Source organism: Saimiri boliviensis, chromosome 12, assembly GCF_048565385.1.
Source record: "Saimiri boliviensis isolate mSaiBol1 chromosome 12, mSaiBol1.pri, whole genome shotgun sequence".
In the NCBI taxonomy this organism is placed as follows: Eukaryota; Metazoa; Chordata; class Mammalia; order Primates; family Cebidae; genus Saimiri; species Saimiri boliviensis.
Window position 1 is genome coordinate 28246172 of NC_133460.1, and position 27015 is coordinate 28273186.

At 39.3% G+C, this 27015-nt stretch overlaps 1 protein-coding gene across 2 annotated transcripts in view; it reads right to left on the reverse strand.

Annotated features, from left to right (window-relative positions):
• The window catches only part of BMPR1A (bone morphogenetic protein receptor type 1A), a 167626-nt gene that overhangs the window by 8139 nt on the left and 132472 nt on the right, over nt 1-27015 (reverse strand). For both annotated transcript variants that reach the window (XM_074382182.1, XM_003929951.4), the window contains exons 5-9: nt 25828-25930; nt 18362-18458; nt 18120-18219; nt 6138-6282; nt 466-658 (exon numbers count right to left, since the gene is read on the reverse strand). In XM_074382182.1, coding sequence (XP_074238283.1) covers nt 466-658; nt 6138-6282; nt 18120-18219; nt 18362-18458; nt 25828-25930 — 638 coding nt within the window. The remainder of the gene's footprint in view (nt 1-465; nt 659-6137; nt 6283-18119; nt 18220-18361; nt 18459-25827; nt 25931-27015) is intronic.

Below are 27015 nucleotides of genomic sequence, written 5' to 3' on the forward strand. Positions count from 1 at the left end.
TTACGCATCTGACTGATCAGCTCATACCTACATTACTTTGCTATTGTGCAAACATGGAGATTGGGGCGGGGGGGAACACACATTAAACACAGAACATACAATGAAGCAGCATGTTGGGCTGTTGAGGTTATGAAAGGCAAAAGACATATATGTTAATGTTACCCTAGATCACCGCTTAAATTATCTATAAAAGACTGGGTTTTCATTACTATGGGAGTAAGTCCAATAAACCAGTATTATTTTCCATTTGAAACTCACTACTGTTTCTTCAGCTGGTTAGTAAAGAAAGTGCTTGGTTGGCATTCCGGACTGTGTTTGTATTTAAATCGTGCATTCTACTGGGCTTCCTTTAGCCAAATGCATATAGTTGAGCTCACACATGTTTTCAAAGCACATATGGAGGCTTCTACCTGCATCCCACTAGCCTTGTCAAACATGAAATTGACTGAATCAGTGTGTACCTACCAAGTATGTTTTCATGGCGCATTAGCACAGTTTGGTAGATTTCTGTTTCTCGAAACCAGCTGGCTTCTTCAGTGGTAAAAAATACTTTGACAGCCACTTTTTCACCACGCCATTTACCCATCCATACTTCTCCATATCGGCCTTTACCAACTTGCCGGACCATCTGAATCTGTTTGGCAATAGTTCGCTGAACCTTTATAGAAAAAAGTAAAATATCTCAGCTCTTGATGAACGAAACCCATTAAGACGGGCAAAAGAGTAGTTCATCTCATCAAAAAGCATGGTGTACCCAACCAAATCCAATTAAAAACTTATAAGGTACTTTTTTTTTTTTTGAGACAGAGTCTCACTCTATTACCCAGGCTGGAGTGTAGTGGCACAATCTTGGCTCACTGCAACCTCCGTCTTCCAGGTTCAAGTAATTCTTCTGCCTCAGCCTCTGAAGTAGCTGGGATTACAGGTACCCACCACCATGCCTGGCTAATTTTTTTTGTATTTTTAGTAGAGATGGGGTTTTGCCATGTTGGCCAGGCTGGTCTTGAACTCCTGATATCTCAGGTGTTCTGCCCACTTCAGCCTCCTAAAGTGCTGGGATTACAGGCATGAGCCACTGTGCCTGGCCATAATGTACTTTAAAGCATGAAACAATGTACTGTGAAATTATAAACAGGTTATTCAATGTGGCTGACTGACTGCAAAAATGGTGATAATAATTCCCCTCCCACTGTACACAGCCCTGGGTAGTCTTGGCCCACAGACTCAGGGTTAGGCCACATGACTTGCTTTGGATAACAGAATAGCAAGCGTGATGCAAGAAAAGACCTGACCAAGTGTTTGTGCATTGGGGCTTGACCTTTCCTGCTGCTTTGGGAACTCTGTGGCCAACGAATAATGGCAGCGTGCACTGCCGGCCATGCGTGTAAACTGTACCACCTAGCTCTAGCTGAGCAAGTCCAACAAACGAACTGCCCTGCAGACTCACAGACTCATGAGAAATAATGTTTGCTGCTCCAAGGCACTAAGTTTGGGGTAGTTTGTTATGCATCAAAGTCCAAATGACAGTTAAAGATCTTAAAAATTTGGCCAGGCGTAGTGGCTCACGCCTGTAATCCAAGCACTTTGAAGGCCAAGGCAGGCGGATCACCTGAGGTCGGGAGTTCAAGACCAGCCTGACAAACACAGTGAAACCCCGTCTTTATATTAAAAAAAAAAAGATCTTAGAAATTCCATCTATAAGACTCCACATGATCTGGCGTGGCCCCATTATTTCCTGTGACCACCTACCCGTAAACCTCTTGTTTGACTCATCTCAACTTTCAGAATCCACTCAAGCTTATTCCTGTCTCTGTGTCTTTTTGAATGTCTAGTTCCTATATAGAGTGCTATTTTCTCACTTAAACACCTTCAAAGCACACATAACCTCTCAGTTGCTGCACTTAACATGATCATAACTTTATTCTTATTTACATAGGTATTTGCTTGAATTCCATTACCTGCTCACAGAACATAGGTATTTATTTGGGACAATATCAGAAGTACTTTAATATTTGTTAACTACAAGATGTACATGGACTGTTATCTTTCATTTTCAGAAGCATTAGTGATCATTCTAAATTAAAAAGAACACTATATTTCAAGTTGGAAATGCTTCTAAAATGGACTAGATTTTGTGCTAACCTAAACTGACTTCATGTATCATTTATTATAGAATCCTTTTGTAAGTTTTGTTTTGTTTCTTTGAGAAACAGTCTTGCTTTGTAACCTCTGCCTCCCAGGTGCAAGCAATTTCCTGCCTCAGCCTCCTGAGCAGCTGGGATTACAGGCATGTGCCACCAAGCCTGGCTAATTTTTTGTATTTTTAGTAGAGATGGGGTTGCACCATGTTGACCAGGCAGGTCTCGAACTCCTGACCTCAAGTGATCCACCTGCCTCGGCCTGTAAGTTTTTTTTTTTAAAAGTCAAGATTATTAGGTATAATTTATATAAAATGTACACTTTTTGAGAAAAGTACAAGCCTTAGTGCAACAAATCTATATCATGTAATCAGCAATTCCACAAATAAAATATAGAACATTTTAATCATGTAAAAAATTCTCACTTTTTGGCCAGCTGCGGTAGCTCACGCCTGTATTCCCAGCACTTTGAGAGGCCAAGATGGATGGATCATCTGAGGTCAGGAGTTTGAAACCAGCCTGGCCAACATGGCAAAACCCCGTCTCTACTAAAAAATTACAAAAATAAGCCAGGCGTGGTGGCACATGCCTGTAATCCCAGCCACTCGTGAGGCTAAGGCAGGAGAATCACTTTTGTATAGCCTTTTGTGTCTGGCTTCTTTCATGTAGCATAAAATTCTTTTGAAATATACCCACTGCTGCTGCTGCATGTGTTAGGAGTTGCTCCTTTTTACTGACGAGTAATATTTCACTGTACGAATGTACCAGCATCTGTTTACTCATTTACCAATTCATGAGCTTTGGGGTTGTTTCCAGTTTATGTCTATTATAAATAAAACTGCTAAGAACATTCACATTCAGGCCTCTGGTGGGATAAGTTTTCATATCTCTTGGGTAAATAATTAGCAGAGGATTGCTTCATTGTAAATAGAGTATGCCCTTAACTTTCCAGACAATTGTCAAACTGTTTTTCAAAATGGCCACACCATTTTGCATTCCAGTCAGCAATGTATGAGATTTCTAGTTGATCTACATCTTTGTCAGCACTTAAAACTGTCAGTCTTAGCCATACTAGATGTGTAGTAGCATCTCACTATGCTTAACTTTAACTTTCATGTCTGCCGATGCTGAGCAACTTTTGATGTGCTTGCTTGCCATTCTTTTTTTTTTGAGACGGAGTTTCGCTCGTTACCCAGGCTGGAGTGCAATGGCGCCATCTCGGCTCACCGCAACCTCCGCCTCCTGGGTTCAGGCAATTCTCCTGCCTCAGCCTCCTGAGTAGCTGGGATTACAGGCACGCACCACCATGCCCAGCTAATTTTTTGTATTTTTAGTAGAGACCGGGTTTCACAATGTTGACCAGGATGGTCTCAATCTCTTGACCTTGTGATCCACCCGCCTCGGCCTCCCAAAGTGCTGGGATTACAGGCTTGAGCCACCGCGCCCGGCCGCCATTCTTATATCTTCTTTGGGGAAGTGTCTGTTCAAATATTTTGTCCATTTTTTTTAAATTGGGAGTGTTGTATTAGAGTTGTAAAAGATCTTTATATATTTTGCACAAAAACCCTGTATCAGATCTGTTTTGCCAATCTGATTTGTCTTCTCATTTTCTTAACGTTTTCTTCTAAATAGCAGTTTTAAATTTTGATAAAGCCTGATTTATCATTTAAAAAAAAATGATTCATGCTTTCTACGTACTGAGAAGTCTGCCCAAACCAAAGTCACAATAATTTTTTTCAGGCATTTTCTTTTAGAGGTTTTACACTTTCTTGAAATGCTGCATTTCAAGTTAATTTTGTATACAGAGTGAGGAGGTAAGGGCTGAGATTAACTTTTTGATAAATGGATTCCTGATTTTTCGTGCACCATCTGTTAAATGGACTACCTTTTTCCAATTGAATTACTTGGGTATCTTTGTTTAAAAAGAAAAAAAAAATCAATTAACCATTTAAGTTCATGTCCCTTCCTAAACTCCATAATCTGTTCCATTGATCTATCCTTAAGTTAGTACCAAACTGTGATCATTATTGAGCTTTACAGTAAGTTCAGAAATCAGGTAGTGATTCCTTTGTTCTTCTACTTAAAAACTGCTTCAGCTCTTCCAGTCCTTTGCATTTCCATGTAAGTGTTAGAATAAACATTAATTTATATAAAATTTGGCACTGATTTTAATGTGGATTCAAATGAAATTAAAACCAATTTGAGAAAAACTGAAATCTTAATACTAAGTCCTCAGATTTATAAACATCTCCATTTATTTAGGGCTTTATTAATTTCTTCTAGCAATGTTTTATACTTTTCAGTGTGCAGGTCTTGCATAAACTTTGTTAGGCTTATTCTAAATATCTCATGGTTTTTGATGCTATTTTAAATGATAATGTTTTTTAAATTTCTTAATTGTTGCTAGTGCATATAAATTCAATGACATTTATATAATGATTCTGTATTCTGAAACCTGATAAACTCAATTACTGGCTGTAGCAGTTTTATTGTAAAATTCTTGGGATTTTCTACATAAACAATCATGTCTGCATATGAAGGCAGTTTTACTTTCACCTTTCCAATTCAATTTGAGTTATTTAATAAGATAAATTATAAAATTAGATCAGGTTAGGTGCGGTGGCCCACATGTCTAATCCTAGCACTTTAGGAGCCGAGGTGGGAGGGTCGCTTCAGGCCCGGAGTTTGAGACCAGCCAGGCCAAACATGGCAAAACCACACCTCTGCCAAAAAACAAACAAACAAGCAAACAAAAAACACGCACATATAAATTAGCCAGGTGTGGTGGTGCATCCGGTAATCCCAGCTACTCTGGAGGCTGAGATGAGAATTGCTTGAACCTGGGAAGCAGTGGTTACAGTGAGGCAAGACTGAGCCACCGCACTCTAGCCTGGGCGACAGAGCAAGACAGTCTCAATAAAATAAAAACAAAACAAAATAAAACGAAATAATAAGAGATAGTTTCTTTCTTTTTTTTTTTTTTTACGACAGAGTTTCACTCTTGTTACCCAGGCTGGAGTGCAATGGCGCGATCTCGGCTCACCGCAACCTCCGCCTCCTGGGCTCAGGCAATTCTCCTGCCTCAGTCTCCTAAGTAGCTGGGATTACAGGCACGCACCACCACGCCCAGCTAGTTTTTTGTATTTTTAGTAGAGATGGGGTTTCACCATGTTGACCAGGATGGTCTCGATCTCTCGACCTCGTGATCCACCCATCTTGGCCTCCCAAAGTGCTGGGATAAGAGATAGTTTCTTATACTAATAACAATCTGGATATCTAGTGTTTATAATACAGGTCCTCTCAAAGAAGAGTTCCCTCAACCCATAAATCTGAGTATTTCTGTATATAAATGAACCTGCTGGGATTATTTTTTTCCCCTGATAGCAAGAATCAGTCTAACTCTGTTGGAATTTATTTGCAATCCCTTTAAAATTATTTTTATTGAGCTATGTTTTGGTAATAGTTTTTTTTTTTTTTAATTTTTAACTGAACTGTATCTTTGTAAAACACATTAAATATGTTTTGGTAGTATTATACTGAGAGAAGTATCCTCTCTAAGAATATCTATTGAAGAAGCTTCTTTTTGATTTCAGAATCTGAAATAGTTACAGTTCCCTCAATCAATCAGTATAACCTTACAGATGCAAGGAATCTTATACCTGATTCCTCTTTAAGTTGGCTGGTAAAATGCAAATCTTGTGAGCTAACTCTTGCCCTTCATACAGAACTTCACGATCTAACTTTCCCTGCCCTCTCTATAGGACTTGGTTCCCAACCTTGTTTATAGCTCTATCTTACTTGCCTATTCTATTTTTTCTTGGTTTGTGTTTCTTATTTTTAACTAATTTCACCTTGCAATACTGCATGCCTCTTTCTAAATAAGGGGAAAAAAATGTGTCCAGTATTGTTCCCTGATCTGCAATAATTATGCTGTCCAGCATCATGAGGACACATTTTACATCAACATACTGTTCATATTTACATGAACTTTCAACTTACCAATAAAGGTAGTCCAGACCCACTACCAGAACTTTGTGACTGATCAATAAGGTCTTTTAGTGATTCTCCAACTGGAATAAATGCTTCATCCTGTTCCAAATCACGATTGTAACGACGTCTGCTGGAGATGCTCTTGCAATAATGTCTTTTAAAAAAGCAGAAAACAATCTATATTAAAAATCAAAAACTATAAAACCCTAAGGTCAGAAAAACCTTGAGATTCTCTACACTGTTACCCTTCCTTCAGACAGAATCCTACCCAAATTAGCCTTATCAGTGGATAATATATACTGTTAAATACAACTAGAAATGGAGTTTAGAGTTCTATGTATCATGTTAAAATGCAAAGATGTCTATGTTGTATTGGTACATAAAAAGAAACTATCAAAATCAGATACGAAGTATCATCCTAGCTATAAAAAACATACAACTTCAAAAAATCACAAATATAAGTTTCTCTGCATTCCAACCCAAACCTTGAAGTCCTATTTTCACACTTTTGCCAACTTGACAGATATGAAATGCCTTCTTCTAATTTGCTTTCCTCTGGTTACGAGCAAAATTGAACTTTTTTTCCACAGTTCAGTTTTTTTTTCTGTGAACTACCTATTAATATTTTTTAACAAACACGTTTTTTTTTGAGACAGAATCTAGCTGCATTGCCCAGGCTGGAGTGCAGTGGGATGATCTCAGCTCACTGCAACCTCTGCCTCCAAGACTCAAGCAATCCTCCCACCTCAGCCTCCTGAGTAGCTGGGACTACAAGTGTGTACCACCATGCCCAGCTAATTTTTTTTTTTAGTATTTGTAATAGAGATGGGATTTCGCTATGTTGCTCAGGATGGTCTCGAATTACTAAGCTCAAGCAATCTGCCGTGTTGGCCTCCCAAAGTGCTGAGATTATAGCCATGAGACACTGTGACTGACCAACCTATTCATGTTTATTGCACATTATTCAACTGAAGTGTCCCCTGAACTCTTCTCCTCATTGATTTGTAGAGTTAATCTGTATCAAATCTTGACAATGTGTTTCAACAATGTTCTCAGTCTATGATTGTCACAGCATTCTGTTTAAGGCATTTTTATGTCAGTTTTTAAATTTTAGTGTAGACGAATTAATCTTTTCTCTTTTCTCCTGGGAATAGGAGTTGATTCTAGCACAGAAGGTCAAGATGAGACCAGCCTGGGCTCAAAGCAATCCTCCTGCCTCAGCCTCCCAAAGTGCTGAGATTATAAGATTACAGGTGTGACCCACTGTGCCTGGCCTGGTTTTAACATATTGATTCTCTCATTTAGTCATATGATTCATTCAGAATTTATTATAATGGAAATTAAAAAACAAAGTATTTTCCATGTAAATAGCCCAATGTGCTTAACCATTTTTATAATTTTATTTTAAAACTTTATATGGGTAACTGACTCAAATGGTTTAAAATTCAAAAGACACAAAAGAGTACATGGCAAAAAAAAAACCTTCCTCCCAGCTCTATCCCTAAGCTATCAAGTTCACTTTCTTAGAAGTGAACTATTTCCCTATTTCCTTAGAAACAGAAGTACTTCCGGTTTCCCTGGTAATTTTCTGGAGACCACTGATGCCATTCTGCACCTTGCTTCTTACCTGGGATATCATTTCACAGAAGTACATGAAGTATCACCCTTTTCTTTAATGGCTAGATAGTATTCCACTGTATGGCTGCTAAGCATTTACCTACTGGTTATTTATTTATTTACTTACTTTCTTTACTTACTTAGTTACTTAGAGGAGTCTCACTCCATCGCCCAGGCTGCAGTGCAATGATACAATCATGGTTCAATGCAACCTCCACCTCCCGGGTTCAAGCAATTCTCCCTGCCTCAGCCACTTGAGTAGCTGGGATTACAGGTGCCTGCCATCATGCCTTGCTAATTTTTGTATTTTTTTAGTAGAGATGAGATTTTACCATATTGGCCAGGCTGGTCTTAAACTCCTAATCTCAGGTGCTCCAGCCATTCTGGCCTCCCAAAGTGCTGGGATTATAGGCATGAGCTACTGCACCCAGCCACCTACTAGTAATATTTAGACTGTTTCTAGTCTTATTGAATGCAAGTGTGAAATACAATTTTCTACCATATCTGCAGCAGGAATTATTGAATTTGGAACTCTGATGGAGTGCCCTGCTGACATCCTTAAAGGCTGCACCAGTTGGAATCCCTCCACCAACTTATGAGAATGCCTACTTTCCCTACACCTTTATTCCCACCCTTGTATTATAAACTTTTAGAACTCAGTTTTAAACTTTATCAAATTTTATATTTATAGAACTGAATATTTAATTTTATCAACATCTTTACTTAACTACCCTTGAATGTCATACAGTTCTCCATGGCTTGGCAACAAAAAAGCAGTCCCTTTGTCTCCTCCTCCCATCCATTTTCCACTTCTTAGAATAAAAAATTGACTTTTTGAAGCTTATTTAATATTTACCTCATTCTTTTTTTTTTTTTTTTTTTTTTTTCTGAGATGGAGTCTTGCTCTGCTGGAGTACAGTGGTGTGATCTCAGCTCACAGCAACCTCCGCCTCCCGGGTTTGAGCAATTCTTGGGAACCTCAAGTAGCTGGGACTACAGGCACATGCCACCATACTAGGCTAATTTTTGTATTTTTAGTAGAGTTGGGGTTCCGCTAGTTGGCCATGCTGGTCTCGACCTCCTGGTCTCAAGTGATCCACCCACCTCAGCCTCCCAAATTGCTGGGATTACAGGAGTGAGCCAGCACACCTGGCCCTCATTATCTCTAAATAGCATCCTTGCATTTGACATTTTGAGTTTTTCAGTCTTAGGCTTTAACTACTGACCTTACACTGAATATTTACACACTTCAACTATTGACCTTACACTAAATGAATATGACAATTTAAGTGTTCATTTAACATGCTGAGGCTTCCCAAAACAGAAATACCTCCATCCTCACATCCTCCTGACACAGTTACATTATTTGTTTAGCTCAACATTCAGTGCTTGCATTGTTATGACTACATAAACTCTATCCACGTGTGGCCCTCGCTGTACATAACGTGACTATTGTTTTCTTTCCTGCATACTCTCTTCCCCACTTCCTAGAGCACAGGCAAAGATCCATTACTTTGGAGGGAGAAGCAGCAGCAGTCCCTCTGCCTCTTGGGAATGTGGAGGAAATGCTCCCTGTGCCCTGACCAGGTTAAGATCCTCTGATGCTGAGAAAGAGAAGATGACATCTTTCTCTCTCCTTGTGGGCATAAGATCCTACAGCAGGACCACACAGACGTCAGCTACCTCTGCAGGAGGAGGTGCAGGAGCCCTGAGAAAGCTGCATCCTTAAGTTCCAGCAACACAGAACCTACCTAAGGACAACAGGCACGCCCCCTCACTTTCCACCTGTCCTCTAATGTGAATAACATGCAACAGCAGATGACCTCTGTGGAAGGAGCAAGAACATGAACTGTGACTCCCACAGAGGTGCAACCATGTGGTAAGAGCTGAAAGCTAGGGGGGAAGCAGGAATTCAGAGAAAAACCCTTCCTTCTGCACTCAAACTCCCACTCCAAGCAAATGAACAGCAGCCCATCACTGAAGGAATTTGAAACTTGTGAGGCACTGAAGGTCTAGACCCAAACACTGAACAAAACCCTAACCCAAATCGACTCCTGACTAGACTGAACACCTTCTGCCTATCAACAGCCTAAGAGGAGGTGAGCCCATTTCAGGAGTATGTATTTATCTCAATGTCTGTTGTTCTTTTTAAGACTGATGTATAATAGTTGTACATATTTTGGGGGTATATGTGATACCTCGATGCATGTATACAATTTAAAACGCACAAATCAGAGTAACTAGGATAGCCACACCTCAAATATTTATCTTTTGGTGGGGAGGAGGAGACAGGGCCTTGCTCTGTCACTCAGGCTGGAGTTCAGTGGCGTGATCTTGGCTCACTGCAACCTCTGCTTCCTGGGCTCAATCATCCCACCTCAGCCTCCCTAGATGTGGAGCAGCTGGGACCACAGATGTGCACCACCAGGCCCGGCTAATTTTTTATTTTTTGTAGAGACGGGGTTTCACCATGTTGCCCAGACAGTATCTTTGTGTTGGGAATATTATAATTCTTCTCTTAAAGATAAGCAACTTTGAAGTATACCATAAATTACTATTATTTCCCTACTGTACTACCAAATAGTAGAATTTATTCCTTCTATCTATTAGTAATTGTATTTTTGTGCCCCATAATCAACCTGTCTTCATCCCCTCTCCCTGCAACCTTTCCAGCCTCTGTTATCTATTATTGTACTTACTACCTCTATGAGATCAACCTTTTTAGATCTCACCTATGATTGAGAAAATGTAGTATTTGTCTTTCTATGACTGGTTTATTTCACTTAACATAATGAACGCCAGTTCCATTCATGTTGCTGAAAATAACAGGATTTCATTATTTTTTCTGGCTAATATTCCACTGTATAGACTACATTTTCTTTAACTGATTCCACATCTTGGCCACTGTGAATAGTGCTTAAACACAGGGGTGTGGACAGGCCTTCAATATACTTTTTTTTTTTTTTTTTTTGAGATGGAGTTTCGCTCGTTACCCAGGATGGAGTGCAATGGTGCAATCTCAGCTCACCGCAACCTCCGCCTCCTGGGTTCAGGCAATTCTCCTGCCTCAGCCTCCTGAGTAGCTGGGATTACAGGCACATGCCACCATGCCCAGCTAATTTTTGTATTTTTGGTAGAGACGGGGTTTCACCATGTTGACCAGGATGGTCTCGATCTCTTGACCTCGTGATCCACCCACCTCGGCCTCCCAAAGTGCTGGGATTACAGGGTTGAGCCACCACGCCCGGCCAATATACTGATTTCCTTTTGCATATATACCAAATAGTAGGATTGTGAGATCACATGGTAGTTCTAATTTTAGTTTTTTGAGGGACTTCTACACTGTTCTCCATAGTAGCTATGCCAATTTACATTTCCACCAGCAGTGTGCTAGTTTGGGTTCACCTTTCTCCATACCCTCCCTAGCACTTCTTTTTGATAACAGCCATTTTAAATGAAGTGAGGCTGATATCTAACTGTGACAATCTCTGCTATTAACATGATGTACAACATCCAAATAAAGTTATGAGACCCACTAAAAAGCAAGGAAAAATCACTCACTGCCAAGAGGACAGGCAGTCAATCGATCGGACTAGTCTCAGACAGCACTTGTGCTGCTGCCACCAGGAGGGCCTGTCACAGAACTGTGATTAAAAAGGAAAGGCATCTGGTGAAGGCGGTTAACAGGAATACACAGATGGAGAGTCTCAGCAGAGAAATGAAATCAGACAGGAATGTGAGAAAGGTAAAACATGCTATCAAGGATGAAGAATTATTTTGATGGGCTCAACAGTACACAGCCTAGATGGACAAAGGTGAAGAAAAAAAATCTGTGCAGTTGAAAATAGGTAAATAGAAGTTACCTGAAGTAAAATGCAAAGAGAAAGAAAGAGAAAAACAGAAGAATTAAAGAGCTGTGGCACACCACCAAATAATCTAAAATATGTATAATTGGAGTCTCAAAAACAGAAGAGACAGGTAAAAGGGCAGACAAAATGTTTAAAAAGAAGAGTAGATAATTTTGCAATAATAATGAAAGCTATCAAACCATAGATTCACTCAGCTCAGTGAAATCTGAAGCAGAGTAAACACCAAAAAAGAAACACACACACTTCTAAATGTATTATAGTCAAGTTGCTTAAAGTCAAAGATAAAAAAAGATAATGAAGAAAACATTAAAGGATGCCATGAAAAATATTACATACAGTGCATCAAAGATAAAATTTGTATCAGAAGGTATACAAGTGGAAGATAATAAGTGACAGTTTTAAGGGAAACAAACTCAAGCCCACCCAGAATTCTATAGCCAGTGAAAATACCTTTGGAAAATGAAGGCAAAAGACTGCAGACAAAAGCTGAGAGGAATTATGGCCAGCAGACCTGCACTCCAAGAGGTTAAATTAAAGAAATTCTTCAGGCAGAAGGAATAGAGTATCAAATGGAAATTTGGATCTAAAACTTAAGAATATATGGAGAGTGCTGAAAGTGATAAAAATACATGTATATATAGGGCATTTTTTCTTATTTTTAATCACTTTAAAAACTAATTGGTAGCTCCTTTTTAAAAAGTCATTCGATTTTTAATATTTAACTACTGTAGGACCAAGAATCCCCTAAGGACAATGAGGGTAATGGGCCCATTATAAAGCCAGAAGCAGGCTTTTTATTTGACAAATGCACCTGTGAAACTATTTCCCAAGCAGAAATTCTGGGCCAAGGGTGGCTGGCAAATATCAAGACTAAGTATCTACTGTGTGCCAAGCATGAGGGACACACAAGATTCACCATGGGCACTCTTCATAATTCAACAGTAAAGTGGCAATTTAAACAGCCAGCCAGTTGATTATCAATATTAATGGTTAAGTAATCTCTGCTACCATTGAGATTCCTGTTGAATGGGAAAGCAGACTTCTGGCAAATACACATGAATAAGTAAATGAATACTTGCCAAAGTAAAAAAATGCAAGATAAAAGTAGTAAGTGTTATGGGGATGGATCACAGGATCTAAGCAGTTTTAGGGATTAAAGGAGCTACAAAAGAGGATGCCAGAGGAAACAACCAGGAACTGGTATATGGTGCAGAATGATGCTTCATCCACAGTGGAGGGAGGCCATGGTTACAGAGAAGGTTTTAGAGAAAGTATTGGTTTTGAGGGTCATGGGTCATGTTGTCATGAATGTAAATGAGACTGCAGAATTGCAGATGTATCTAATCTGGAGGAAAATGACCACATCAGGAAAAAGGAAAATAAAATATTAACAAGGCACACAAAACAGACAAACTCCAGTATGTTGATGGACAGATCTCTCTTTAACTTTCATCTTATCCTTTTACGGTTCGCTGTGGAGAACAACTTGTGACTTGTTAAAGTTCAGCTAAATAAATATGAGTGAATATCCTAAATTACAGATTTTGTGTATCTGATCAATAATCTTCACGTAAACTAGCACATGAAGTTCAAAAGCTAAATCATGAAGTTCAAAAGCTAAATAAACAGGGCAGTCGCCAAACTTCTACATAATGTGTATAAAAAAGCCTAAATGATCAGTTCCTGACATCTGATTGAGTGTTCTGTGAAGTGTTACAGGTCACTCACTTGAGTGTGCATGGCCTGAGTCTCTGATGAGTGGTCTTTTCTGTTCATCTTAAAAGATATAGTTAGTCTGTGTCAGGGTCACTTGGATCTCCATTTCCAGTTCTTCATATTTTTTAATGTGGATTCTTATTTCCACCTCGCCTGTCTTTCCACCTGAAGAACTTCCCTCCACATTTCTTGTTGTGTAGGTCTGAGGGTGCGGAGTTCTTTCAAGCTTTCTATATGACTGGAAGTCTTCACATTACCTTCATTTTTGAAGACTATTTTCTCTGAGTATATAATTCAAGGTCTGTGACATTTTTCTTTGGGTACTTTATTTTTTGGAGACAGAGTCTCGCCCTTTCACCCAAGGCTGGAGCGCAATGGCACAATCTCAGCTCACTGCAACCTCTGCCTCCCAGGTTCAAGTAATTCTCCTGCCTCAGCCTTCTGAGTAGCTGGGATTACAGGCATGTGCCAGCACACCTAGCCAATTTTTTGTGTAATTTAGTAGAGAAGCGGTTTCACCATGTTGGCCAGGCTGGTCTCAAACTCCTGATCTCATGATCCACCTGCCCTGGCCTCCCAAAGTGCTGGCATGAGCCACCACCCTCTGCCTATTTGGGCACTTTAAAGATGATGGTTCATTACCTTCTTGACTGCACTGTTTCCAACTAAAGGTCTGCTGTCATCCTTAACTTTGTGCTTCTGTAACAGATAATCTGCCATTTTTCCTTCTTCCTGCATTTAATATTTTCTCCTTATTACTGGTTTTGAGCAATACAGTCATGTGCTTTTAATGTAGTTTTCTTCATGTTTTTTGTACTCAGCGTTTATTGAGCTTTCAGATATATGGGTTTATGGTTTTCACTAAATTTGAAAAAGGTGAGTATGGTGGCTCTTGCCTGTAATCCCAGTTCTTTGGGAAGCTGAGGCAGGTGAATCACTTGAGGCCAGGAGTCTGAGACCAGTGTGGCCAAGACGGTGAAACTCCATTTCTACTAAAAAGACAAAAATTAGCCAGGCTTGGTGGTACATGCCTGTTATCCCAGCTACTTGAGAGGCTGAGGCGTGAGAATCGCCTGAACCTAGGAGGTGGAAAATGCAGTGAGCTGAGATTATACCACTGCACTCCAGCCTGGGTGACAGAGCAAGACCCTGCCTCAAAATAATAATTAATAAATTGAAAAAATTTGATCATTATTTCATATGTTTTTCATCCCTCTTCTGGGAACTCCAGTTCTATCTCTATTAGGCCATCTGAAGTTGTCCCACAACTCACTGATTCTCTATTCATTGCTATGTCTTCATGTTCGCTCATCTTTTCTTCTACAGTGTCTGTCACTAATTTGATCTAGTATATTTTTCATCTCAGATATTATAGATTTCATTTCCTAAAGTTTCATTTTGGTCTTTTACAAAATCTTTCATGTCTTGATTTAACTTTTTGAGTACAGTTATAAAAATTATTTTAATGTCATTGTCTGCTAATTCTAAAGTCTGTATCAGTTCTGTGTCAGTGGTTTTTATTGTTTCATTTTTTCTTCATTATGGGCCATATTTTCCTACTTCTTTGCATACCTAGTATTCATTTTTTTGGATGGCAGATATTGTGAATTCTACCTTGCTAGGTGCCAGATATTTTTATATCCCTATAAATACTGTTGAAGTTTGTTCTAAAATACAGTGACTTGGAAATGACATGATCCCTTTGGGGCTTGCTTTTAAGGTGAGACCAGAGTCATGCGTAGTCTAGGGCTAATTATTCCCCACCAATGAGGCAAAATCCTCCCAAGTCTTTCAATCAAAGACTATGAATTATGAGGTTTTCAACTGTCACAACTGGTGGGAACAGACCTTACTTCCAGCCTTGGGTGAGCACCAAATACTGTTTCCTCAATCACTTCAGGTGTTCTTTCCCCAGGCTTGGTGGCTTCCTCACATGCCAGTACTGCTCAGTACCCAGCTGAGTGTTTGATGGTTATCCTCTGCAGGTCTGGAGCCCTCTGTGAGGCCTGCTCCTCTCCAGCACTCTGGCCTACGAACTACAATGGCTACTGCCTCCCTAGACTCTGGCCACAACTCCTCAACTGAGACAGCCTGCCGGGTACACCTGGGTTCCCCCTGTGTTGCCCAACCCGGAACTCTGTTGAGGGAGACAGTGGGCAATCACAAGGCTCACCTCACTTGTTTCCTGTTTCTCAGAGATCAGTATTCTTCACAGCCTGATACCCTGATTGGCAGCTGCTAGTATATGGGTAGGGTTTACTGATTACAAGCCTCACTATAAGACAATCTGCCTGGACCATTTCACTGAGCGTTAACAGCAATATTTTTAGGTTTTATCTCTTGGGCTGAACAGATTTCCCTAAGAAGAAACATCTTATCTATTGCTTAGAGAGCACACACCTGGCTGACAGGGTTCTATACTATGTAGCTGAAGGCACTGCAAGTGGTCTGAAGACACACCACAATAAAAAGTATAGGATGCTCTGCAGTAATGCAGCATGAAAAAAAAAAAAAAAAACAAACAAAAAAAAGAAAAGTACAGGTAGCTCATATTACAAAGGGTTGATATCTGAAATATAAAGAGCTTCTATAAATCAGAGAAAAAAATGTAAGCAATTCATTGGAAAAACAGGTCTCCCAAAAGGAACGCATGATTTAAATAAAAATATAGATGGCTTTTCTCTTAAAAGAAAAACAAAAGGATATTTAACAATATTTTACTATATATATTACAGGTCAGGTGCAGAGGTTCACACCTGCAATCCCAGCAATTTGCGAGGCCGAGGCAGGTGGATCACTTGAGGTCAGGAGTTTGAGACCAGCCTGGTTAACATGGTGAAATCCCATCTGTACTGAAAATACAAAAATTAGCCAGGTATGGCAGTGCATACCTATAATCCCAGCTACTTGCGAGGCTGAGGCATGAGAATCGCTTGAACCTGGGAGGCGGAGAGATTGCAGTGAACCAAGATCGTGCCACTGCATTCCAGTCTGGGAGACAGAGTGAGACTCTGTCTCTAAATAAATAAATAACATAACATAACATAACATAACATAACATAACATAACAAAATAATATATACATTACAGTGCCCTTGTGTAATAAAGGAAAAAATATGTAAAATAAGAAAAAAGTATTTTTATATGAAAAATATAAGTTAAAATCACCTTGAAATATTATCACCTGTCTTACTGGCAAAGATTCAGCTATTTGACAAAGGGACTTTTAGCTTAAAATAGCAGATTGAGCATACTTGCTTGCTTTTACTGACCCACTAAAACAGCAATAAATAATTCTTAACTTCTTTGTCTAACAAGCAAGGAGAAAAGGAGATAAAATAACAGTAAACATTTTTGGAATTCATGAAGCAGATGAATGAATATTGACTTTGCAGACCGAAAAAGTCGGATTCTTAGGCTAGAAACTGAGAAAACCAAGAAGCAACCAGTTTACACTATGGAGTTCCCCAAGAACTTAGGAACTGGCCATTATGAGTATCTCTGGAAGTAAAGTTGAGGGTGACAATTACACTAAGAAGACTTCTTGAAAGTCAATTTTCAGAAAGTCAGACACTGAATTATTCACTACTATGTTAACAAATCACTCCCAAACTAAGTGACTTAAAACAGCAATTGTTATCTCCCTGTTTCTGTGGATCATGAATTCAGAAGTGACTTGATTGGGTAGCTCAGAGTCAGAAGGCAGTTGAGACTACACTCATCTGAAAGCTTGACAGAAGCTTGCAGTCAATTCCAAGGCGGCTTACTTCCAAGGCTGACAGGCTGCAGGCTGGGTACTGGCAGAAGGCCTCAGTTTCTCCCTGTGTGGGCCTTTCTCAGAGCTAAGTGTCCACACAGCATGATGCCTGGCTTCCCCCAGAGTGAGTGATCCCAGAGACCACGGTGAAAGCTGCAATGCGGTTATTATGTAGACTTGGAAGTCACTTTTGCCATATCCTATTTGTCACACAGATCAGCCCTGATGAGTTACATGAGGGGACTGACCAAGGGGAGGAACCCCAGGCAGTGAGGATCACTAGGGGCCAGCCAATTGGGATGCTGGCTACCTGAGACGTGGAGCTCTCCTCTTCACCCCATCTCCTAGTCTAAATAATCTTGTGACTTTCCCATCACCTCCCTAACAGAAGGTTTCAAGCCTATTATCTGAAAAGACCCAAAACACAGTTTCTTGACGGTGGTATCCCATTGTTGAGGGTGAAGAATTATAATAAAAACATGGAGGTATGTGAACGTCTTTTCCTCAGTAATCTTAAGTGTTTCCTTTATCATATATGAAATTTCTTTATATACTTGAGTTTATTTATGGGTTTACTAACTTGTTTCATTAATCCATCTATGTCAATATGATAATGTTTTATTATTGAAGTTTATGTCCATTAGGGACTGTCTCTTATTACTCTTCTTTTTTGGCAACTGTCTTCTGAAATCATGGCTACATGCAAATAATTCTGAAGCTCCAAATTTCTAAAGAAATATAACATAGTGGGCTTCTTGGGACAGACTGAAAACATTCAGATACAAGAAAACTCACTATTCCATTAATAAGAAAATTATAATTATTCATGAACACACAAGAAGTATGAAATTGTGCCCAATTAATTAATTGGTAGTAAGGTCCTTTTTCCTTAAGAGAACTATAGTCTACTTACATAAAGGAGATATACAACCAGAGAATACAAGTTAATGGTTTCTGCAACTGGCTTTACAAACAGCAGTTGACATCTAATATTTGACAAAATATTTTGCTTCAAAATAAGTATCTTCTTACTTGTAACAAAAGCAGCTGGAGAAGATGATCATAGCAATTATGCAGACAGCCATAGAAATGAGCAAAACCAGCCATCGAATGCTGCCATCAAAAAATGGACCTGACAATGAAAGTAAACAATGAAACAAACAATGAAATGAAAAAATAATCTGTAGTGTTAAATTCTAGGTAGCTTGGTTACTGTAAAACCAGAGAAGTTATTTGACTGAGAATCATGCTCCTACTTTTCTTGGCTAACCTACCTATGACAACAGGGGGCAGTGTGGGTTGCAAATACTGGTTACACAAATTGGTCCGACAACATTCTATTGTCCGGCGTAGCTGGGCTTTCGGAGAATCCTAAAAGAAGAGTAATGGTAAAATTAGAAATGGTTTGGTATTTTAAACTGATAATAAATTTTTTTAGTATCAGAAAATACAATTTCTAATTCAGTGAGTGAAAAGGACTTGCAAATTTTTTATGTAGAAACAGATTACTGAAAGACTTAAATTTGTGCTGAAATAGTGAAAACTGGAAAATGGCTTTTCCTAAGAACATCTCCATGTGGATGGTGTGTTAGACACTAGACTAGAACATCAAATCTGAGCTGAGGTAATTACTATCATAAACTGATCTGGTACATAAGATCTCACTGTGGTACTGAGACGTGGATGAGATTTATGATCAGACTAAAAAGTGCGGGGTGTCCTAATCCAAAGAAAAGGCTGGTTAGCAAGGCAGCGGAGTGTGCAGAGGCTGCTGCAGACCCTGCCTACGCTAGCCAGGTCAGAAGTCATGAGGTTGATGTAGAGACAAGTTGAGCATCCATAGTGAGAGAAAGGCAAACTACAGAGAGCTGATTAGAGACCACCAGCCAGAGAGGAGACTGTCCCTAAGATAGCAGAAAGCTAGCACAGAGAAGGACACAGTCACCAGAAGGGCAGCAGCACTTACAAGTGATGTTTTATTTGATTAACAATACGGTATCTGACAAGTTGAAAGCTGCCATTTCAGCACAGTCTGGGACAACTGCCATTCTGGACCAACATGTGAACAGAAAAGAACTGTTTGCCACTATACAAGTAGCAAGAATGTAAGCACAAATTAACCATGTTATTCTTAATATCAGATGGCCAGAAAGGAAAAGCCTTTGGCTATGACTTTAAAAAGGTAAACATGAGCCCATAACTTCAGATTCTGTTGGGAAGATGGTCAAGAGCATCTGGAAATCTCCAAATACATGTTTCCATTAATAAGTTTTATTAATAACTTTTAAACAATTTTTACTTTTAATTGAGCATAGAGAGAGAGAGAGAGAGAGGAGTTAGGGTTAAACTGGAGAGTCTGAAATAATCCCAGATTCAGAGAAAACTTATACGACGAATGAAATGAAAAGCACATAACTAATGAATGAAAGAAGTGCCAAGCATCCAAGAAGGGTTCCAGGAAGGCTAAAATGAGCTTGACCTTGCAGAAGAGAAAAGTGGGAAGAAAAACCAAGAAAGGGTTTCTCTGGCAGCATTGGGAAAAGGATTAGTAAGCAACAGATGTACTGCTGACATGATAGTAGGTGATGAGGACAAAAACGTACAATTCTTCAACTCCTGCCTTGTTTCTTCTTCTCTACGAAAGATGCTGACAGGGATGACGAAAGTAGCTCAAACACTACTAGGTGGAAAATGACATCCCCAATGTATGAAGAGACCTTTCGATGCTTTTGTATTCTATGAGTTCCTATCTTCTAATCCAGGTGAATTATAACCCAGGAAGATGACAGCACTTATAAAAGAGATGGCTGAAAAACAGGTGTGATTTAAAGACTTTAAAAAGAAGGAGTGTTGGAAACTGTAATAGATAACTGAATGTTATATTACTTTTATTTAAAAGGGAAAAAAAGTAGACTTGAAGCTGGGTAAAAGCTGCGTATAACTGTGTGTGCCTACAGTTCCAGCTACTTGGAAGGTTGACACATGAGGATCACCTGAACCTAGGAGTTCAAGCCCAGCCTGGGCAACAGAGTGAGACCCTATCTCTAAAAACAGTAGTAATATTTTTTAAAAAGAACACAAAAATAGACTCTGCCAATATATTAAGGCAGCATATCGAGATAAGGTCTCAATATTACAGAAAATACAAGGGTTTTGGAATCAAATAATTGGAATCCTATCTTTGCCAGTTATTCACTGTGACCTTGAGCAAGTAATTTATCTCTGGGCTTTAGTGTGCTAAAAAATATAGGTTAGCCAGGAGCAGTGGCTCACGCCTGTAATCCCAACACTTTGGGAGGCCAAGGTGGGTGAATCACCTGAGGTCAGGACTTCAAAACCAGCCTGGCCAAGATGGTAAGACTTCCTCTATACTAAAAATACAAAAATTAGCTGGGCATGATGGTGGGCACCTGTAATCCCAGTTACTCGGGAGGCTGAGGCAGGATCATTGCTTGAACCAGGGAGATGTAGGTTGCAGTGAGCCGGGATCATGCCACTGCACTCCAGACTGCACTCTAGAAATGACACTGCTCAGACTGGGCGACAGAGCAAGACTATGTCTCAAAACAACAACAACAACAACAACAACAACAACAACAACAAAACAGGTTTAAAAAGTATGAGCTGGGCACAGTGGCTTACATCTGTAACCCTAGCACTTTAGGCGGCCGAATGGCTTGAGCAGAGGAGTTTGAGACCAGGATGAGCAACAGAGTGAGACCCCATCTCTAAAAACATTTAAAAATTAGCCAGGTACAATCACAGCTATACCATGGAAATATAAAAATAAAATAAAAAATTAGCCAGGTATGGAAGCACCCCCATGGTCCCAGTTACTAAGGAGGCTGAGGTGGGAGGATGGCTTGAGCTCAAGAGTTTGAGGCTGCAGTGAGTTGTAATTGTGCCACTGCACTCCAGCCTGGGTGTTACAGCAATATCCTGTCTTAAAAAAAAAATCTGCTTTATAGCGTTGTTAGGCAAACAAGGTAGAATATACTGAATCCCTAAGATACTATACACATACAGGAAATACTCAATAAATTAATTTCCTTTCCTCTGAGCTTGACATGAATCCCAGATGAGATTCTAGACTAGGCCAAAAATCTTATGAGCCCCTAAAGACCCAACGTGGCTTCACTAAGAATAAGCAACACCTGACTCATCTCATGTTTGTCTTACTCAGGTCAACTATGTATCTGGGTCGGCCAAACTCGGGTTTGTCTAGATTACAAATTTGGGTGACATGGCTTTTCCTTTTCCTGTACTCTCCACTCCTACCCTCTGCCCAAGTCAACTTGTATTTCTAGATTTATGTGGGGAATACAAATTCTTGTGGGAATGGCAGCAAGGTTTGTTTTTTTTTGAGACGGATCTCGCTCTGTTGCCAGACTGGATGGAGTATAGTGGTGCAATCTCCGCTTACTGCAACCTCCAACTCCCTGGTTCAAGTGATTCTCTTGCCTTAGCCTCCTGAGTAGCTGGGATTACAGGTGTGCGCCACCATGCCCAGCTAATTTTTGTACTGTTAGTAGAGATGGGGTTTCACCACGTTGGCCTGGATGGTCTCCATTTCCTGATCTCATGCTCCACCCATTTCGGCCTCCCAAAGTGCTGAGATTACAGACATAAGCCACTGCGCCTGGCTGGTAGTGAGGTTTCTGAAAAATAATTTGTCGTATAGGAGGAAACAGAGTAAGCAAAATTTACCAGTGCGGCCTGGGGAGTGGAAGGAACACAAGGCCTGGAGATAGGCACTCACATCTGTTCTGCACCATACCAGAAACGTGAGGCCTGGTGATAGGCACTCACAACTGTTCTGTGCCACACTAAGAATGCGAGGCCTAGGGACAGGCACTCACATCTGTTTTGCACCACACTTGGCAGTATGTGAAGGTACTGGGGAAAGGTTTAGGATGAGCATGAGAGAGCTGTGCTTGGGTGAGATGCTCTACTTGGGTGACATTTACCAAGAAATACAGAAAATTAAGTAAGTGCTGGTCAAAATTTTTGCTGATATAACCCAATTCTTAAAAGCAACGTATCCCTCACATATTTTTCAGGTGACACCTAAAAATTTTCACCATAAATTTAATAATTTCTGGCTTACTACACATAATGACACTTTGAAATACAAGTATTACATCATTTTCAAATAGAAGTGTTATATCAGTTTTTAACGCACTCAGTAGACTAAATAGCATTGCAATTTGATACCCATTATCATCATTTAAAAAAAAAATGAACAAATGCTTCTTTTAATAGTGAGATATTTTATACTAGAACTCTTATTTCCTTTCAGTATCTCCCACAATAATTATGTCCTAAAGTAATATATAACTGCCCATATCAAAGATAAGTATATAAATTCTTTTATTTCCTGTAACTATATGTCTTTAAGTCCTAGAAAATTATTCATTTATCATAATCATTATTAGCATAAAATTGATCAAAACAATATATGTGTTACAATCTTTATTAAATATAAACTTAAGAAAATATTACCGAAAAAGGCTTTTTTTTTTTTTTTTGAGACAAGATCTGGCTATCACTCTGCACACTGGAGTGTAGTCACATGATCTCAGCTTACTCCCAGGCTCAAGCCATCCTTCCATCTCAGCGTTTTTTTTTTTTTTTTTTGGAGACAGAGTCTCCAGGCTAGAGTGCAGTGATGCTATCTTAGCTCACTGCAACCTCCACCTTCTGGGTTCAAATGATTCTCCTGTCTCAGCCTTTCAAGTAACTGGGATTACAGGTGAGTGTCACCACATCCAGCTAATTTTTGTAGTTTTATTAGAGACAGGGTTTCACCATGTTGGCCAGGCTGGTCTCAAACTCTTGACCTCAGGTGATCCACCCACCTCAGCCTCTTAAAGTGCTAGAATGACAGGTGTGAGCCACTGCACCCAGCTAAGTTTTGTATTTTTGTAGACTGGGGTTTCACCATGTTGCCCAGGCTGGTCTCAAACTTGTGAGCTCAAGTGATCTGCCTACCTCAGCCTCCCAGAGTGCTAGAATTACAGGCGTGAGCTAGCCCATAATTGCTTAAAGTCCTTCCAAAGCATATGCTAAAAATGCCATAAAGATTCTATCATCAAAAATTATTTTCAATGATCTAGCAACTTGGTTGAAAGCAAACAGCTGAAAACCATCTGTCAGGTAAACACTTACTTCATATCCCCACATAGCCTGTACTGATGTCTTTATTTCAAATTACAACACAGTTTGGAAATTTGAAGTTTTACACCTCAGGCCTTCGATTTGTAAACTAGGAGGGGGTGACTATGAAAAGAGAGGAAGGGAAAGGGAACTGCTGGAAAAATGCTTAAGAAGTTTCTGTTCTCAGGCAGACAAATATTCAGCAACAGGACCTACGGAAGTTCAGGATCCAAAAACCGATTACCTTAAAACTATCTACGTGCTTGTTACCCTTGCATAACACAGTCTCAGGATACCCAGGGATATGGGTAACAGTGTGAAGACTGCTGTTAAAGAATCAATATGGTCAAAGCTAACATCTATTAAGCCCTTACTATGTGCCAATTGTGCTAAACTATTCACATGTATGTCATTTGATCCTTATAATAATTTCTTCATGGATGAGAAAACAAGAGAGCATAGTGCTCTGCCCAAAGGTTCATAGCAGTATATAGATTTGAACGGCTTGTCAAGTTTAACTACTAACTTATAATGGTGAATTCAGTTTAGGACAGGCCTACTCTTGGGGTTTGTAGGACACTGGTTATTACTGCTGGGCTCAGTGCCCTAACCATAGCTCTTTATTCAATTTTTTAAGTGATTAAAAAAATGTATAGTATGTGGTTGATAAATATGCAAATAGCCTAAAACTGGAACAACTCAATTCGCATCCTTTAAATCCCAGAAAATTAGAAAAAAGGATACTTGTAAGATAAAATTCACATAGGCAAGCATATAACAACTAAATAGGAAAACTCATTCCATTCCCATCTACTTATTTGTGTGAAGAAACCAACAGCACCAACAAGAGTGGAGGGGATGCGGCTCAGCAGCAGCATGAGTGACAGGGTGATCTCAGCCGACAGAAAGCTCAATGGTTCAAGAATATGGTGTGACTGCCAAACATCTAACACGAGACTTGGCTGTGTTTAGAAAAAGGGAACAGAGTTATTTATTCTCTATTTTTTTCCTTGGTCAGACCACACTCAATTCTGCCTATTACACTGAGGAAGTGGAGAGTGAATAACTCTAAAGCTGATCATATAAGGAGCAGCTGAGGTCACTGTGAAGTACTGTTTTCACTGGGCAAAGACTAGTAGGATGAAGCACTTTTTTTCACTTAGTAAAGGGCTGTCATCTTAAAGAGAGATTAGGTTTGTTCTCTATGGTCCAAAGAGTCAGACAGGAAGAGAGATTTGCAGTCATTTGCAAAGAGGGTGATTCCAAATATTAGGTGAGAGGTTGAAACATGTAACCTCTAAGGTTTCTATCTATCCTGAGAATTTCTAAATAACAGGAACAATTTTATAACATAGCTGAGACTTAAATTATGCATGAACAATTCTATCTGGAGCTGGTGTTCAGAAACACTGGAAGGATCTCCTGGGACAAAATTATTATACAAAATTTTCAAGACAACAGGTTTATAACCGAGGGCCATCAGGATGTTCATAAACTATTACCATCCTGATTCCTTTGCTGCTGCTTTTAAAGTAGCTCCACTAACACCTCCTTACAAAGCCTTAACATTTTTTTTTTTCAATTTCAGTGGTTTCCCTAGAGTTTGCAGTACATCTTTAACATTTCTAAGTTGTCTCATAGTGATACAAAGGTTATTGCCAGTATCTCCCAAGTCTTTTCAGTAAATGTTATAATCTACAAATAAGTGTGAAAATATCGTTTTTGCAGTCAACAACCTAGGATGATTTAAAACTTTTTATAGTAAAATAATCTGGAATTTCAATTACGATAATCGTATTACTTAAATAAAACTTATTTTTAAAGAAACAAGTTAGCTGCAATTATTGTGTTAAGAAATCTTAGAAACTTTTTCTCATTGAAAATTGTAATCAGTAGCCAAAGATGGCTGAAACTTAAAAAAAGATTTTTATTTATTTATTTACTTATTTTGAGACAGGGTCTCACTGTGGCCCGGGCTGAAGTGCAGTGGAAAGATCTCGCCTCACTGCAATCTCTGCCTCCCAGGGTCAAGCGATTCTCCTGCCTCAGCCTCACGAGTAGAGAAAAAAGAAAACTGTAATTAGGCTGGGCACAGTGGCTCATACCTGTAATCCTACCACTTTGGGAGGCCAATGTGGGCAGATCGCTTGAGCCCAGGAGTTTGAGACCAGCCTGGGCAACATGGTGAAACCCCATCTTTACAAAAAAACAAAAATTAGCCAGGTGTAGTGGCATGCACCTGTAGTCTCAGCCATTCAGGAAGCTGAGATGAGAGGCTGGCTTGCGGTTGCAGTGAGCGGAGATCGCAGCACTACACTCCAGCCTGGGCAACAGAGCCAGACACAGTCTACGGAGGAAAAAAAAAGGAGGAAATTGTAATCAAACAATTAGCTTTTCAGAAAATGATTTATTTATAAATTATATATCTGAATACAGGACAGAATCTAGACAGTATACATTCCTCCAACACATTTACTGATATGAACATACAGCAATGTATACATCAGGCATGTTTCTCTTAGGGAGAAATCATGCTTTCATGTGGCCCCTCCCTTTGTCTCATGGGTCCCAAATTATATCTTACTTTGCACTGAAAATCAGATCCTTCATATTTCATACACCCTGAAGCTAATGTGGTTTCTCCCTGGTCATCTTCTTCTATGATGGCAAAGCAATGTCCATTAGTTCTAAAACAGAAAAAAAAATAATAAATAAAACATAAATTCACATAAAAAGCACTAATGAAATTTGAGTCTGAATGTGAACAGGTATGGATGGCCTTTAATATTTTGTTTTGTGATTCAGAATTGCATTCACATATGATTTACTGGCAAAGTCAAATAGGTTTTAAGACAAATGAAAGTTATGTCTGAGCTAAGATCTAAAAAGCCAGTGACAACCCTATGTCAAGTAGAAAAGGATTTCTATTAAACAAGTCCTCTACATGTGAGTTATGTGATTTTTCTTTGCTGATCACAGCCATGTGATCACAGAAAGCTGATTTATAAAACTGTATAAGGTAAGTCATGTTTGGAAAATATACTTTAAAATAACTTGTCTCTTTTTACCCATAATTTCAGTATTCTCATATTGAGCATGATAATAGATAAAAACAAACTTCTCTGAAACATACAAATAGACTCAATGACCAAAAACAAAAGGGTGGGGGAAGTTGGGAAGAATGGATTAATCAAGAGCCTGAAAGGCACCTTTTACTGAATATGAAAGGAAAACAGGGAGAACTTTGGAATAACCTTTCAATCAATTTACATACCTATATTTAATGAAATCCTTATCATTTTAGTGTTAGTGTCCTGGAGTGTCCCCTTAATATATTCGTATAGACTTTAACAGGTATGGGAGAAATTTCTAAGAGCTTTTTCTATACTCCTATTTATTGTTAATATCAGGAATTGTGCTGCTTCTACTTAGAAGAATTTTGCAGAATTCTTTGTTTTCTTTTAGGAGAAAATGTTTAAGTGTGGGGTAGAATTCTGTTAAAATAGATGATTCAGCTTTTGCTCTGGGTTACTAATATACTAACAGACAACCCCTTGTATCAGGCAGGTGCTACAGGCAAGAAGTTTAGCAAAAAATTATTTGGTGACCTAGTGGGGAGCAGTCCCCTGCAGGCAAACTCCCAGGAAGGTGTAAATGAAAAACTAGTCACCTCAGCCACACAGAGCCCACCACCATCGGGTAACAAGTAGCAAATCTAAGACACAGTGGTCATCACGTAGGTTCAAGAGTTTACATGCTTTCTATCTGGTCC